The sequence below is a fragment of the Schistocerca piceifrons genome, chromosome 1 (genome assembly GCF_021461385.2).
Source record: "Schistocerca piceifrons isolate TAMUIC-IGC-003096 chromosome 1, iqSchPice1.1, whole genome shotgun sequence".
In the NCBI taxonomy this organism is placed as follows: domain Eukaryota; kingdom Metazoa; phylum Arthropoda; class Insecta; order Orthoptera; family Acrididae; genus Schistocerca; species Schistocerca piceifrons.
Genome location: NC_060138.1, coordinates 1,156,555,598 through 1,156,572,181, shown reverse-complemented (window position 1 = coordinate 1,156,572,181; position 16,584 = coordinate 1,156,555,598). Strand labels below are relative to the sequence as shown.

At 41.1% G+C, this 16,584-nt stretch overlaps 1 protein-coding gene across 1 annotated transcript; it reads left to right on the top strand.

Moving 5' to 3' along the window:
* Window positions 1–3,214: 3,214 nt before the first annotated feature.
* Window positions 3,215–4,200, top strand: LOC124801682 (ejaculatory bulb-specific protein 3-like). The gene has a single exon (XM_047263091.1). The coding sequence runs from the start codon at window positions 3,284–3,286 to the stop codon at window positions 3,677–3,679; it is 396 nt and encodes a 131-aa protein (XP_047119047.1). The 5' UTR covers window positions 3,215–3,283; the 3' UTR covers window positions 3,680–4,200.
* The last annotated feature ends 12,384 nt before the right edge of the window (window positions 4,201–16,584 follow it).

Here is a 16,584-nt window from a genome sequence, read left to right as displayed (position 1 = left end):
CATTGCAGTTGATAATGGAAGCAAGACCGGAAAAAGAAAAAAAAAAAAGATCAAGACACCTTCATGCAATTTGTCCCCTGGAAAAAGTGCTCAAGGGTGTCAAACGGCGGTGTATGAAATTCTCTGTAAAAAGGGGTTTGTTGTTGTTGTTGTGGTCTTCAGTCCTGAGACTGGTTTGATGTAGCTCTCCATGCTACAAAAAGAGGGTAAGCTATAAGAAAATATGGGTAATGTGCAATATGTACAAGAAACACGGGGAAACAATAAGACTGGAAGTCAACGAACGAAGTTCACGGATTAACAGTTGTGCATGACAGAGACTGTTCAACCTGGACATCGAAGAAACATTCATGGTGAAAGAATATCAGTGATACGATCCAGTGATGACATCTCTGTCCTCAATGAAAGTGAAGAAAAATTACAGGATGCGTTGAATGGAATGAACAGATTAATGAGTATAGAATATCAATTGACAAAAACAGAGAAAGACGAAAGTTATGAGACGTAGCAGAAAAGAGAACAGCGCCAAACTTAAAGTCAGAATTGGGAATCACAAAGTAATCGAAGTTAGGCGGCAATGGTTTCCACGATGGTCTGAGCAAGGGAGACATAAAACGTGAACTAACAACGACAAAAAAGGCGTTCCTGGTCAAGAGAAATCTGTTAGTGTCACTCATAGGCCTTAATTTCGGGAAGACATTTCTGAGGATGTACATTCGGTGCACAGCATTGCAGTGAGACATGGCCTATGGAAAAACCAGAAGAGAATAGAATAATGTGAGTTGTGCGTCTACAGAAGAATGTTGAAAATTAAGAGGACTGGTAAGATAAAGTGTGAGGAGGTTCTTCGCAGAATCGGTGAGGTTAAGGAACATGTGGAAAACACTGACTAGAAGAAGCTACAGAGTTCCGAGAGCTGTTTCTGTAGTACTAGAGGTAGATGTAGAGGGTAAAAACTGTAGAGGAAGAGAGAGGTTGGAATTCATCCAGCAAATTATTGAGAATGTAGTTTGCAGTTGCTACTCTGTGATGGAAAGGTTGGTACAGAAGAAGAATTCGCCACGGGCCACGTCAAACCATTCACAATTCCGATGACTCAAAAAAAAAGGGTACATATGCTTATTTTCCCCTGATTTAACCAACGACTGTGGCGATAGGAAGGGCATTTGACCTAATAATTTAAATAAAGTTGCAAAATCATTGAAAAAAAACAGGCCCTGAAAGAAAAGATGACTATTCAATTCAGGAAAGTAACCAAGGCAACTTGCATCAAATAAAAACGATCGGCATTTGGGTGGCGTTGTTACTCTTTAATGAAAAGATTGGTACTGAAGAAGAATTCGTCACGGGCCACATCAAACCATTCACAATTCCGATGACTCAAAAGAAAAGGGTACATATGCTTTTCTTCCCTTAATTTAACCGACGACTATGACTTCAGGTACCTTGTCAATGGCAGTGCAAATAAGAAGAGTAAACATTAAAAAGACCTAATCAATAAGCTCAATTCTCCTGCATAGTATGGGTTCAACGCATTCAACAGACTGCTTAAAAGTCAATGAAGCATACGAAGAAAGTGATACCGCCGAATATATTTATCAAACAGTAGCTGCACTTCACGGTGTAAGATAAATAAGATAATGTAACATAAGAAGAGGGGCTTGAGAGGGAGTCATTTACGACGAGGGTGCGGCCAAAATGTACTCGAAGATTTTGCCATACTGACATACATCGATGAATAAAGTATAAAGTACAGCCTGGTGATTGGATTGCCGTGCGCCCTACTCAGAAAAGAAGAAATGTTATAATCATGGGCTCTAGAATGTGTTCCTGAGCTATGAAAACTTGTGCATTAGGAGAGTTGTGTTTCACAGCAGCAAAGGTGAACAAGTGCTCATAACTCTCAGAGTAAGCACCTTAGAGCCCATGTTTACTGGAGAGTTTTTTCTTTCGCTTCACATTGAGGAATGCAAGGAGCTTTCAGTAAAATAGTTATGTTTTACTGTATCGAAGATGAAGTGCTGTTACCTCTTAAGGTATGCACTTCAGAGACCATATTTACATGACTTTTTTGCTTCGAATTACCTTTGTTATGACAGTCCTGAATATTTACCATTTTGTGGGACACCCCTTATAAAAATCATATAAATGTGATGGAGACTCTACGCCATGCACTCCTTTTGGGAATGATTAGGGTGATTTGTGTAGCTTTCTAAGTGTATACCGTTTCTAGTATAATATATTTGTCTTCAAATGATAAGTGCGATATTTATGCATTATAGAGTTGTTACAAAACTTTGTCAAATACATATTCATGACTGCTACACAAAAGTATTAGGTTTTGGTACACAGTTCCCTATACTCGCTTGTACCACAAGTTAGCATGTTAAGTTTCCTGTCATAGAGTAAATTTCAGGCATGTTTTATAACTGAGTGAGTTATTACACAAGCATTAAGTCTGTTGTATGGAGTGGGTTCCTAATTAGTTAAGCTGCATAGAAACTCTAGAGATACAAGGCTCCTCATAGGAGAGTGACAGGCAGACGATAACTAGGCAGAAGATATCAAGGTCATTGATGTTCATCTATAAGTAACATAAGAGTATCTCATAGACAAGACGCAATTTACAGACAAGATAGTGAAAGACTGTTGATATTGGCGGTGAACTGCTGACTTACGTCGTTTCTATTTAACAGGTAAGACATAGCGACTTCAACACAGTTCATTTCTCATAAAAATTTCGTCTGGCCATCTACGTTGCAGCAGGAACAGTACTGAAGTTAGAGGAAACAGTTTTTGCGGCTTTAAGTTACCAGTGAGCTCGCTACATTGCATATGATCGTAACAGGATAATTACTGCAAAATGAAAGTGACTGAAGCAGAAAATTATTTTGTAAACACCAACGTTCGTCTCTAATGCTTCGTGAGCACCACGAATTGCTACATTCAGAACTGGAATTTAGGTTCTTCTGAACACGGCTGTAAGGCCAATTATCTCCGTGACACAGGAGAGTGCGGAGGAGATGGAAGATTACGATATCTGTTCATCAGTGGGAATGCTACGCTACTGCACCTCAACTTCTCCCCCTCTGACGTGACGCACGAAGATTACGGGAGTGGCCCTGCTAACCCGGCCAGCAGGTGATTCATGTCCGGAAACTGATGTGTCTACACCCGCCTCTGGCTGCCTTTATAACAGAGCAGACATCTTTAGGCTGGCACTCGACTCCTGCAGTCCAGTTGGGTTCTTCTTACCCAGGTCCTCTGACAGATACCTGCAGACATGTGGAAAGTCTTCACTACCCTGGTCATTCTGGTAGTCGCCACTGCGGTACCACTGACTTCCGCCGACGAAGGGAAGTACTCCACCAAGTACGACAATGTAGACCTGGACGAGATCCTCAACAACGACCGGCTCTTCAACAATTACATGGACTGCCTGCTGGACGATGGTGACGAACGATGCACCCCAGAGGGTAAGGATCTGAAGGTTTTCATTCCGGACACCTTGCAGACCGACTGTGCCAAATGCAATGATAAGCAGAAAGCCAGAGCCGATAAAGTCATCAAGTTCATAAGAGCCAACAAGAAGGACGCGTTGGAGAAGCTGAAGGCCAAGTACGACCCCAACGGCACCTATTTCGAGCACTACGAGCGCCATCTGAAGGAACATGCATAAGTAAGTTGCACCATAGAAAGCAACAGACACGTAATCGGACACCTTGTATTCAGTCTGCCAAGTCTCTCCAGGAGAAGTCACAAATCGTTGACAAGTAAGCAATAACTACCATTGATCATATGATGTTACTTAATGTCCGTACAAATGTGGTTACAATTTCCGTATGATACTTGTGGCTGCTGTTGTCAATTTACTGCATTACGCACGCCGCTAAGAGTTCCATCAGTGTCTCCAAGTCAAGATATCGGAATATCAACTTTTAAAAATTTAATTGCTCCTAAATGTAGTTGTATTATTCAAAATGGAAGTTTTTGCTGGTTTCATTTCATTGACTGGAAATTCTAAGGAGTGCTTTTTTATCTTAGAATAACAAACCACCTATCGCTAGAGGATGTATTTGTCGTAAATCATCTAACTTTTATTGTGTATCAGATATTCATTTCACATATTCTGTTATATATTGTGCTAAAATGAACTATTGACTGTAATGCACTCTTCGAAATAAAGTTAATGTTTGTAATTATTACCTGTTTTTTCTTAATAATATGCCACATAGTAATGCTGAAGGTACAGAATGGGTACATTAGAGTTGTTCAATCTGTATATTGTAAAAGCTGCGATTTGATTGCGTCTTTGCTAACAGATGTGGTTAATGCCAAGTCAGCCTTACTACTCTGAGTCGCTATAGAAGTGTGGATCACATATGAAGCGTATTTGCTAGCATATTCATAAGCAATATAATTAAATGAGTTATACATGGCTAATGTTAATTAAAATATAAGTACTAACAAACAACTCTATATGATAAAAATGTGGGTAACAACCGATGGGTTTATCTTAGACAACATGTTTATTCAAATAAAATTAGATAAATTTGTATTTGAATGCAGGCCTCACATTGATTGCTGACTTGACGACATAGCAACTGATGATTTCATAGAATGCTTAAGCTGAGCAAAAAAAATCACTAAAATCTGACACGGAATTTCAAAGTTCAACAACTGCACTTACGTCTTTAAACAGTAACAGATTTAGTGAGGATAGGGACTATTCAGTTGTTGAGAATCAGGCTGCGACTACGTTCACCAATATTCAGAGTTGCAAAACATTCAATGAACTGAACTGGTGGACATCGAAATATATCTGATATTGCACACGTAAGTTCAAAGGGCTGTGAGGTCACGTTGAAAACACCTTACCTATACAACTGTACACTGGCAAAGGACCTCGAGGTGTGGCTTATTTGCCTGTTTAAAATCTTGGTCACATAATCACTACGTTAGTCAACTGTCGTGAGATTAGAGACACTATAGCTCTAGTGTTTACACAACTTTAAACATATGCATCAAATACACTTGCATGAAGAGTTTGACAGAGCACTGATAGACAGCAAACGAACTGGAAGACCAGTTGAACGGAATGGACAGTGTCTTGAAAGGAGGATATAAGACGAACATCAACAAAAGCAAAACGAGGATAATGGAATGTAGTCTAATTAAAGAGGGTGATGATGAAGGGAATTGGATTAGGAAATGAGACACTTAAAGCAGTGAATCAGTTTTGCTATTTGGGGAGCAAACTAACTGATGATGGTCGAAGCAGAGAGGATATGAAATGTAGACTGGCAATGCCAAGGAAAGCGTTTCTGCAGAAGAGAAATTTGTTAACATCGAGTACAGATTTAAGTGTCAGGAAGTCATTTCTAAAAGTATTTGTATGGAGCGTAGCCATGCATGGAAGTGAAACATGGACGATAAATAGTTTGGACAAGAACAGAATAGAAGCTTTCGAAATGTGGTGCTACAGAAGAATGCTGAAGATTATATGGGTAGATCATGTCACTAACGAGAAGGTATTGAATACAACTGGGGAGAGGAGAAATCTGTAGCACAACTTGACTAGAAGAGGGACCGGTTGATAGGACATGTTCTGAGGCACAAAGGGATCACCAATTTAGATTGGAGGGCAGCGTGGAGGGTAAATATCGTAGAGGGAGACCAAGAGATGAATACATAAGCGGACTCAGAAGGATGTAAGTTGCAGCAGGTACTGGGAGATGAAGAAGCTTGCACAGGATAGAGTAGCATGGAGAGCTGCATTAAACCAGTCTCTGGACTAAACACCACAACAACAATAACAACTCTTGATTAAATTTATGAATTTTTCTTACAGTAGTTCTCTGTACAATCTACTTTTTCTATTTTCTTCTACAAATCAAGAGCGAAGTTAATGCCATTCAACGCACCATCTTAGACAAATTGGTGCTGCTCTCCTAAATAGTCAAACGACAATATTACATGTATATAGTTACCAAAATATCATTGATTAGACATCTGGATCGATGGGATAATAGGATGGGTTTCTCATGCTGGTGATAATCATCTGTGTACATATGTAAATTTATTGGGTTACGCACCCCTTTTCGTATTATTCACTAAATAATTTATAACTGTTTGCGTATATATCTAAAATTAATACAGACTTCACCATTCCTCAGCTGACAACAAGCGTTTCATGTCAGAGTGTCATAAGCATACGTTGAACTGCAGCATACTAGTTATGGATTCTATAAACACTCTTGATTTCAAACGGTAATAACTTTGTTAATAACAATATTATAAATACGATAATAATATTTGTGAATTCATCTTACAAGCGGACCGCGCCTACTCGTCAACAATGATTTCGTTGAAGTTCATGGTATATGCAGGACTTGACCATGGATGAAAGTGGCAAAGCGGGAGCTCGAGATGGCTAAGTGTAAGAAATAGCATGTTTGGATGTTGTTGGACATGGTATGGTTCATTTATGATACTGTACATTCTAGGCGGCGGTTGGCGCAGCTGAAAGAGTACAGAAAGGTAACCTGAGGTCGTTGGTCAAATCCCTACGTGCAAACTTCTGTTTTAATTTTAGTTTGTACGTTACACTACACTTGAATTGAAATAATGCTCAATACATTTTATTTATTAATACTTCCATAAAAGGAACGAGAAGGCAAAGGGAAATTTGTGACTGCAAATAAATCTGCAGGAAGGAATTCTAAGGCGTACACGAGAACTTTATACACAAAATAAGTTACTTCTATAGTTTACAGGTGACGATTTTATGGGTGCTGGGGTGGTATTGGTCGTAAAAACTGGTAATCCGAAATTTTCTCGGCACCTTGCACACATTGTAAACGTTACAATTTTACAATTACATGGTTGTTTAAACCTTTATATAGTAAAACTTTTTCATCTGTAGAAACTTCTTTCTCTTCATTCGATTTGGCAGGAAACCACGCCTAACGCTTCATCTAGCCAAGTGTTGGGTACGATAGCTGGTGATGTACAACGGAATGTATTTTGACACACTGTTCTTGGCATGTTTAATTTCTTCTGTGTACGAGATGTGAACAGTCTTGGAACTCTTTGAAAAAATTCTTTACCTCATAATAAAAATAGTCATCGCCAGGTTGCACTAGCGGAATACATTTGGGAGGAATCACTCTGTTACTGCACGAGGACAGCCTTTCGACTAGAAAAGTCTTTATCTATAGCTTTGGATTTATTTCTCAACGCCACAAGTCAATCGACACAATGAGTTTGTTCTCCTGCATGCAGGTCTTCATCACAACAGTCAATTTTTTTAAGACTGTTGTAAGTTTCCCAGATTTTTATAAAGAAATGACACACATGTTTTGGTCATTCCCCGACTTCTGAGTCCTCGTTCCAAAATTATACTCTACCTATGCTTTTCACGTCTTTTATAAAAATACTAATAAACACAATATTTTGAGCATTATTCCGGTTTATCTGCAATGTAAATAAGCCAGAAAGAGGTTTTCTTTCTGCAGTGGAGTGTCCACCGATATGAAACTTCCTTGCAGATTAAAACTGTGTGCCGGACCGAGACTCGAACTCGGGACCTATGCCTTTCCTCCAGGAGTGCTAGTTCTGCAAGGTTCGCAGGAGAGCTTCTGTGAAGTTTGGAAAGTAGGAGACGAGGTACTGGCTGAGGTAAAACTATGAGGACGGGGCGTGAGTCGTGCTTGGGTAGCTCAGATGGTAGAGCACTAGCCCGCGAAAGGCATAGGTCCCGAGTTCGAGTCTCGGGCCGGCACACAGTTTCAATGTAAATAATGTTTTGTTTTCAGCACTTTGCTCCAGCCAGCGCTCGAAAACTGAGACAACTGAAACGGCTCATGCCTCTCCGACCCGTGCCACAAATTCTATTTTTTAGTGTTCCGTACTTCTGTAGAAGAAACCAGAATCGTTATAGGATCACCTTGTTGCTGTCTGTCTATCTGTCTGTACGACTGTAAGACCCTTTTCTTCAGAATGGATACATGTCTTTCAAGTCATCAGTCTTCTGACTGATTTAATGGGCCCACCACCAATGCCTCCGCTGCGTTAACCTTTCTATCTCAGAGTAGCACTTGCAGCCTAAGTCGTCAGTTATTTGCTGTATGTATCCCATTCTCTGTCTTACTCTACCATTTTTACTCTGAACAGCTACCTCTAGTATCATGGAAGTAATTCCTTGATGTCTCAACAGATGTCCTATAATCATGTCCCTTCTTCTTGTGAGTGTTTTTCGTATATTCCTCACCTTGCCGATTCTGCGGGGAACCTCCTCGTTCCTTGCGTTACCAGTCCACCTAATTTTCAACATTCTTCTCTGACACCACATCTCAGATGCTTCTGTACTTTCCTGTTCTGGTTTTCCCACAGGCCTTGTCTCACTACCCTTCAAAATGGTTATTCTAATGAAAAAACTTTATTAACAATGGAAAAGATACACAAGGTATCCTAAAGGCCTTCATACGTTTTCAGTTGCTCACCGTGATGAGATGTAGCTGCGCTCACGACATTCGCCGCATCTCATTGGACCCACATAGTATCGCAATCAGTGAAACATGGAGCTTTGACCAGGACAGGTGCATATCGAAGCGGTGAATAAAGGAACATTTGGAAAGCACTGACAAAGAAGGAGGACAGAATGATATGTTACGTGTTAGAACATCAGGGAATATCATCATTAGTGTCAGCCTGCTTAGCTGACTGGTAACGTGCTTGCCTCCCATGCAGCTGGCCCGAGTTCGATTCCCGGCCAGGTTGGAGATTTTTCCCCGCTCGTGGACTGGGTGTTGTGTTGTCCTCCTCAACATTTCATCCTCATGACCGGCACGCAAGTCGTACAATGTGGCGCCCTTTGAGGTAAGACTTGCACTCGGCGGCCGAACGTCAACGTTTGGGGCCTCCCGGCCAACAATGCCACACGATCAATTCATTTTGTCATCATTGGTACTTGAAATAGACTGGAACTGAGGGCAAGTGCTCCCCTGAGATGAATCGGTTGTTACAGGAGAGCAATTTGTGGCGAGCCACATCTAACTAGTCAAGAGACTGACGAAAAAAAGCCTTATTTTCGCGTACATGGTATCGCCAGCAGCAGGCTACTCTTCGCGAGACATTAAGCAAGTTAAAATACCAATATTGTACCAGTATTACCACTACCCCCAAATAAGAAAATTCGGCACCTTAAGGGATCATGTTGGACATGGTAAGAAAATGTAACCTGTGCTTTTGACCCAATGTACTGTGATGCGATAATTGTAAACTACGTAATGCTTAGTCTACACCTGACGAAAGTCCTCGTACAACAAGAAAGTAATTGTCACAGTACCACGCCACAACAAGTCACTGAAAATAAGACGAGGAATAATGCTGTGCGTTTCATGTTCAATAACTGGAACCCAGTATTCATGCTGTAGACACCTAACAACACACGAAGCGATGTGACACTGTGATTAGAACAGGTTGTGTGTTTACTTTTCACTGTCTGACGTTTCTACATGGAGCTGACTTTTAAAAGCACCATCTCAGTTGCAGTACTCTAACGGCCACATTAAGTAAGTGCTCACTGGCAAAGTACTCTTCTGTTACGAAGCTCTACGGTCTCATGGTGAGCAATAAACTTAATATAGGGACCGAGTTTTTATCCAAACTGGAAACAGCACCAACGTCAACTGTGACAAACTTTCTTAATGTTTAACTTAATAAATGTTATGTGATAGAAGGGGTGACTGGGAAGGTCAAGAATTACTATTAAATAAAAATGGAATTTTTATTATCTAAACGTCAGTGGCCCACTCATGAAATTTGGACAGAGCCTCGAGATTTCGATGATTACTTGAACTGTCTTGTTCAGGAGCCAAGAAAACTACCGTACTTTTGCCCCATTCCTTGCTTTAATCTGATGAAGCAATTCGATATGTAAAATAAATTTTTAGGATGTATCTTTGACTAAGTAAGTTACATGTAACAAAAGTTTAAATGTGTCAATAGCACCTACAGGCAACTTTTTAAACTTATGTATTAATAGTGAGTACCTGCGTAATAAATGCAATAACAGTATCTTTTTCTTCTGAAACGAAAATATAGAAACTTAACAAATGTTAAGTTTTGAATCTTGGAAACTATTCTGTTCGAAGTTATTACTACACGTACCTAAAGGTAATTGTTACTGATAACTAAACGGAAAAGAACGATCTACAAAGTTGAATCGTTTGCTGCTGGATGGTATGATAACTGATAATTTGTACGAGAACGAAAGTCGCCAATTGTAATGCTTCAAAAACTCATCAGTCACATTTTGTTACTTGAATCCAACAGATCTAGTGGAAAGGGGATCTGAGATAGGAATGGAAGTCAAAGATTTGCACATAAATTATGTGCAATACAACGAAATACTTTAACATTACGAAAGGTTTTTGATTTCAGTGCTAACTTTAATCATAAAAATCATAAAACATATTTAAGATCTTCAATTAACATAATTTCCAGTAAAGTGGAAGACGTTGCCTGACAGAAAGTCCACCGCATTATCTACATGTCGTTTAATACGCACTGGTAGTTTCTTGAATACGTGTGTTCCCATGAATGGTTTCTGCAGAACCGTTAACCCACTGACGTTTTGCAGAGGCGACTTTGTCCTGGTATAATACACAAAAACACGGTATTTTTTTCTATAAGTTCTACCACATGCAATTATCATAACATGCTTCGATACAATGAAAATACTCTGCCTGTAGGTTGAGTTTTACCAAAATATGGTTCCATACCTGATATGTGGATGAAATCACACAGAAAAAAGTGGGTTTTTAATGTTTTAAATCACCTGCACGAGTTATCATACGTACTGAAAACATAACTGAACAAACGTGCTTTATTAATTCCAGGCAATCGTTTTCGAAAATAATGTTGTCACCTACTTCTATATTTTGTTGTTAGAGAAGACTGTCTTTATAGTTTCTGGCGTGGTAAGAGTAGTACTGAACTGTATGTACTCAATCTTGTTAAAATGTAATGATATATACCTTCGCCTTGAATCATCTTTCGATGTCTACGAATTTTTCATTAGCTGCTTTTCAACATGTAGACTGCTACTACTTTTATTCTAATACTTGCATCACTTGAAAAAGACCAAATTTTCTTCTTGCGCAACTGCAACTGGTAGTTCATTTACATACATCAGACAAAATATGGAAACAACTTGGTACTACTGCTTCCTTTGCTAGGGCCACGTCATAGTGGCCGAAGACTGAAATAAAGTGAACTCACATTTGAAGCCTATAACGAAACGCGTAAAAAGAAGGTTTTATTTGCTGAAAATCGCATGTCTATCCCTCACCAGTCGGTTGCCTAACAAAAATGGTTTCATTTAAATTCAAATGTTTTTCCATGTTTCTCAGAGATTACAGGATTACACCGCTGTGCTAGACAGAAGAATAATTTTCTTCAGCTACTTCTATGCGTAATTGGATGGACGCATCTTGTTGTCGTGGATAAGTCTCGATTAGATATTAATATAACTATTCATGACAATAATATACAAGTTCACGTCTGAGTGTGTATGGCAGAAACATATGTGTGGTGACAGGCATAAAAGAGGACACGTGTTTTTCTTCTGACTCTCCACGGAATAATGTTACACTCCGTTGTGAGATACTCGATTCTTTAGAAGCAGCATAACTAATACGAAGTTGAGTGCTTTAAGAAGGTTCTTAAGGCATTAATGTTTGTACCATATTGTAGTTCAAATGGCTCTGAGCGCTATGGGACTTAACATCTGAGGTCATCAGCCTCTTAGAACTTAAAACTACTTAAACCTAACTAACCTAAGGACATCACACTCATCCATGTCCGAGGCAGGACTCGAACCTGCGACCGTAGCAGTCGCGTGGTTCCGGATTTCATCGCGTAGAACCGCTCGGTCACAGCGGCCGGCACCATATTATGCCGGAAGTGTTATTTTAGTGCTGTATTCGACTTTCGAAATTCTACTTCATGTTTCGTGTTCAATACGGTATCGCTCTACTAAAAAATCTAATCCACAATTAGTTGGACAATCATTGTTATTTATAGGCCAAAATAATGGAGGATTTAACGTGTTTCTCTACATTCCGATTTTCATGATATACCTAGCAATTATTGTGGCTTACAGTGGAGAGAATTTGTTACGGAAATGCTGTAAACATTTGTTCTCATCTTCAGTTGTTACTTTACATGGACAAGTTGGCGATACGTGATACGTGAATGTTTACATTTATTGGATTCGGAAAAAATCCATTATCGATTAAGAACGCAATTCATTATTTATTTTTCAATGACAATAACAAACTGCGATGTTGACCAGTAATGGGTTTCTTCTGAATCTTGCAAATGTAAGCAATTTCAGAAGGACGTTACCCTGTTTCAAGATGCATTTTTGAAAATTAGCTGTCTACTCCTCTCGAAAAGTAGACTGTGGAGACAATTATCAAAGGCTCTAGAAGCTACCGAAATTATGATGCGGGAAGGGACTCAGGAAAAAATAGGTGAGGAACCTTTCTCAGGAAGTCTAACACACGTTTCCTGAGCACAGGAAAAGTAATTAAAATCTTTAGCTTTCATAGTACCTTGCATCAGTTTACATAAACACATCTACACCTATATGGATAATTGCCAGTTCACAGCTAAGTGGCTGGAAGAGGATTTATCGAACCACTTTCAAGCTATTTTCCTGCCCTTCAGTTATTGCTCAGCGCGCCGGGAATATAGACACTTAAGGGGACGTGGACGTGACCGGCCTGCGTTTTTATGCTTCGCTTTCGGTGCGCATTACCCGTGACCTGCAATGCGGAGGACGTTTTGTACCAACGCTGAATGACAGTAACTGAAGCAGTGCAAGGAAATTTATTAAATTTTCAGTTATAGTTTAAGAATTACAACATTGTGTCTAATAGATGGTTTTATAACACACGTTTCATTTCTGGTACTATTTTGTGGTGCATCATCAGTCTACCAGCATTCATACTGTGGCAGGCTGCTGTCAACATTCATAGGAACACATCATGCCTCTCGTTTTGTAGTTTGTAGTACACCTGTGGAAATACACTCCTGGAAATTGAAATAAGAACACCGCGAATTCATTGTCCCAGGAAGGGGAAACTTTATTGACACATTCCTGGGGCAGATACATCACATGATCACACTGACAGAACCACAGGCACATAGACACAGGCAACAGAGCATGCACAATGTCGGCACTAGTACAGTGTGTATCCACCTTTCGCAGCAATGCAGGCTGCTATTCTCCCATGGAGACGATCGTAGAGATGCTGGATGTAGTCCTGTGGAACGGCTTGCCATGCCATTTCCACCTGGCGCCTCAGTTGGACCAGCGTTCGTGCTGGACGTGCAGACCGCGTGAGACGACGCTTCATCCAGTCCCAAACATGCTCAATGGGGGACAGATCCGGAGATCTTGCTGGCAAGGGTAGTTGACTTACACCTTCTAGAGCACGTTGGGTGGCACGGGATACATGCGGACGTGCATTGTCCTGTTGGAACAGCAAGTTCCCTTGCCGGTCTAGGAATGGTAGAACGATGGGTTCCATGACGGTTTGGATGTACCGTGCACTATTCAGTGTCCCCTCGACGATCACCAGTGGTGTACGGCCAGTGTAGGAGATCGCTCCCCACACCATGATGCCGGGTGTTGGCCCTGTGTGCCTCGGTCGTATGCAGTCCTGATTGTGGCGATCACCTGCACGGCGCCAAACACGCATACGACCATCATTGGCACCAAGGCAGAAGCGACTCTCATCGCTGAAGACGACACGTCTCCATTCGTCCCTCCATTCACGCCAGTCGCGACACCACTGGAGGCGGGCTGCACGATGCTGGGGCGTGAGCGGAAGACGGCCTAACGGTGTGCGGGACCGCAGCCCAGCTTCATGGAGACGGTTGCGAATGGTCCTCGCCGATACCCCAGGAGCAACGGTGTCCCTAATTTGCTGGGAAGTGGCGGTGCGGTCCCCTACGGCACTGCGTAGGATCCTACGGTCTTGGCGTGCATCCGTGCGTCGCTGCGGTCCGGTCCCAGGTCGACGGGCACGTGCACCTTCCGCCGACCACTGGCGACAACATCGATGTACTGTGGAGACCTCACGCCCCACGTGTTGAGCAATTCGGCGGTACGTCCACCCGGCCTCCCGCATGCCCACTATACGCCCTCGCTCAAAGTCCGTCAACTGCACATACGGTTCACGTCCACGCTGTCGCGGCATGCTACCAGTGTTAAAGACTGCGATGGAGCTCCGTATGCCACGGCAAACTGGCTGACACTGACGGCGGCGGTGCACAAATGCTGCGCAGCTAGCGCCATTCGACGGCCAACACCGCGGTTCCTGGTGTGTCCGCTGTGCCGTGCGTGTGATCATTGCTTGTACAGCCCTCTCGCAGTGTCCGGAGCAAGTATGGTGGGTCTGACACACCGGTGTCAATGTGTTCTTTTTTCCATTTCCAGGAGTGTAGAAAAATCTTTATTATACCACGTAATTATTTTGCTCAGAAATTACCGCTAAAATTACATGCAGAATGACAAACATCGAAATTTTCTGCAATGAATTGGAAATAATACAATGAGACTCTAGCATTCTTCACTTGGGAGAAATTTGGTGAACATAGCTCAAACCATAGTGAAGATATATGTACCTAAAATTCGGAAAATGTAGTTTCGAGGGAATGAGAAAAGACTGTTGACAGTGCTTATGACTCACCGAATGCCTCTTCCAGAACATTCCAGCAGCACATTCTTGCTGACTAGCTGTTTCTTTATCCTCTACTCTTTTTCAGGAGCCCTTTCCTTACTCTGAACTCTTCAGTGGTGGCCTCCGCAACCTGTCAGCTTCAACTACTCGCTGACGATCTAAGACAATCGGAGGAACTATCACATTATTTCCTGGTTACATGGCCAGTTTTTCCGTTATTTTTGTCCTGCTAATTGCACCATCTTGAAACTAATGACAGCATCCATCACATCTATTTTGAGCACCGTCCATCCAACAAACACTCTTTTTGGTACTAGTTGCCACTCACAACTGTTGATACTCTTATTAGGTATCTGTGTCTGGCCAAGTAGACATCTGCTAAATAATTTTGTATGTGCAAAGTCCCTATACATTGACTTTATTATTTGCGTGACTGTGGCAGTGCGACATTGAACTGAAAGGAAATGTTGCTGATGTACAGATTTTTGCTCAAAGAGCGTGTAAGAACAAATAAACAATTTGAAAGTTGATAGTGCACACATTTTTGGAAACGGGAGACTTTGCCTTTCAGATACAGTAAAATTTTTCTATTTTTCAGTCATTTTCACGTCGAGGTTCCCTTAAATCATCCTGTGGGGGCTCTAATTTCTCTTATTTCATTACAATGACAATTTCTTCCCATGTAGGGAAGCGTCAACAAAATACAGGGTATCGCAGCAGGAATGGTCAGTATTCAGGGATATGGCAGGAGCTATCATTCGAAGCAGGCAACTCTATTAAATATCGGCTCTAAAATGCATACTTAAGAACAACGAGCACTATTTCTTCTTCGATATCTTGAAACAGATCTCTTCCACTGAAAAATTTTTGATTTCCATATTCCGACAGTTGGTAGTATTGAACAAAACACTAAGAGGATATGCAGTAAACATAGACTATAAAGTGCAGTTCTTAAGAGCTATGAAGACTTCTTCATCTTTAATACTGTGAAACAAATATATTCTGCAGCAAGCTCTTTGATTTTCGTATTCTGGGAGGTGGTAATCCTCAGTAACCATGGGATCTAACGCGCATACCTCAAGGGCTATGAGCACTTGTTCATGTCTGCTACTGTGAAACACACCACTTCCACTGAACAAGTGATCACAGTTCTAAGGGTATGCATTATAGAGCCAATGTTACTAGAATTTTTTGGCTTACAATGACAGTCTCTGTCTAACCCCGAATACTGGCAAATTCCTGCTTGGACACCTTGTATTTACGCATGAAACGTTGGTGATTGGTATTCCGCAAAAAGATCATATCGCAACGAAAATGCCTTTCTTTTAAAGATTACCATCCCAACTTGCGTACAACATCAGTGACACTCTCTCCTGTATTTAGTGATAATGCTAACGAGCTGCCCTATTGTATCTCTCTCGGTGTACTCTGTCAATGTTATATGGTAATGATCCCATACCTTGCAATACTACTCCAGAAAAGGACGGACAAGGTTACTGCAAGCAGTCTTTTTAGCAGGCCTGTTGCATCTTCTAAGTGCTCTGTCAATAAAACGCCGTCTTTGGTTCACCTTCCGCAGAACATTTTCTTTCTGTTCTTTCCGAATTAAGTTATTCATATTTGTAATGCCTGATATTTGGGTCAACTGACAGCCTCTTGATATGTGTGATTTATCGGGTAACCGAAATGTGACGTACCCATTTTAATTCTCATACACACGACCCCATACTCTTCATTACTTAGGGTCAACTGCCACATTCCACACCTTACACGTATTTTGTCTACACGATGTTGCAATTGAATTTGATATTTAGACGACTTTACG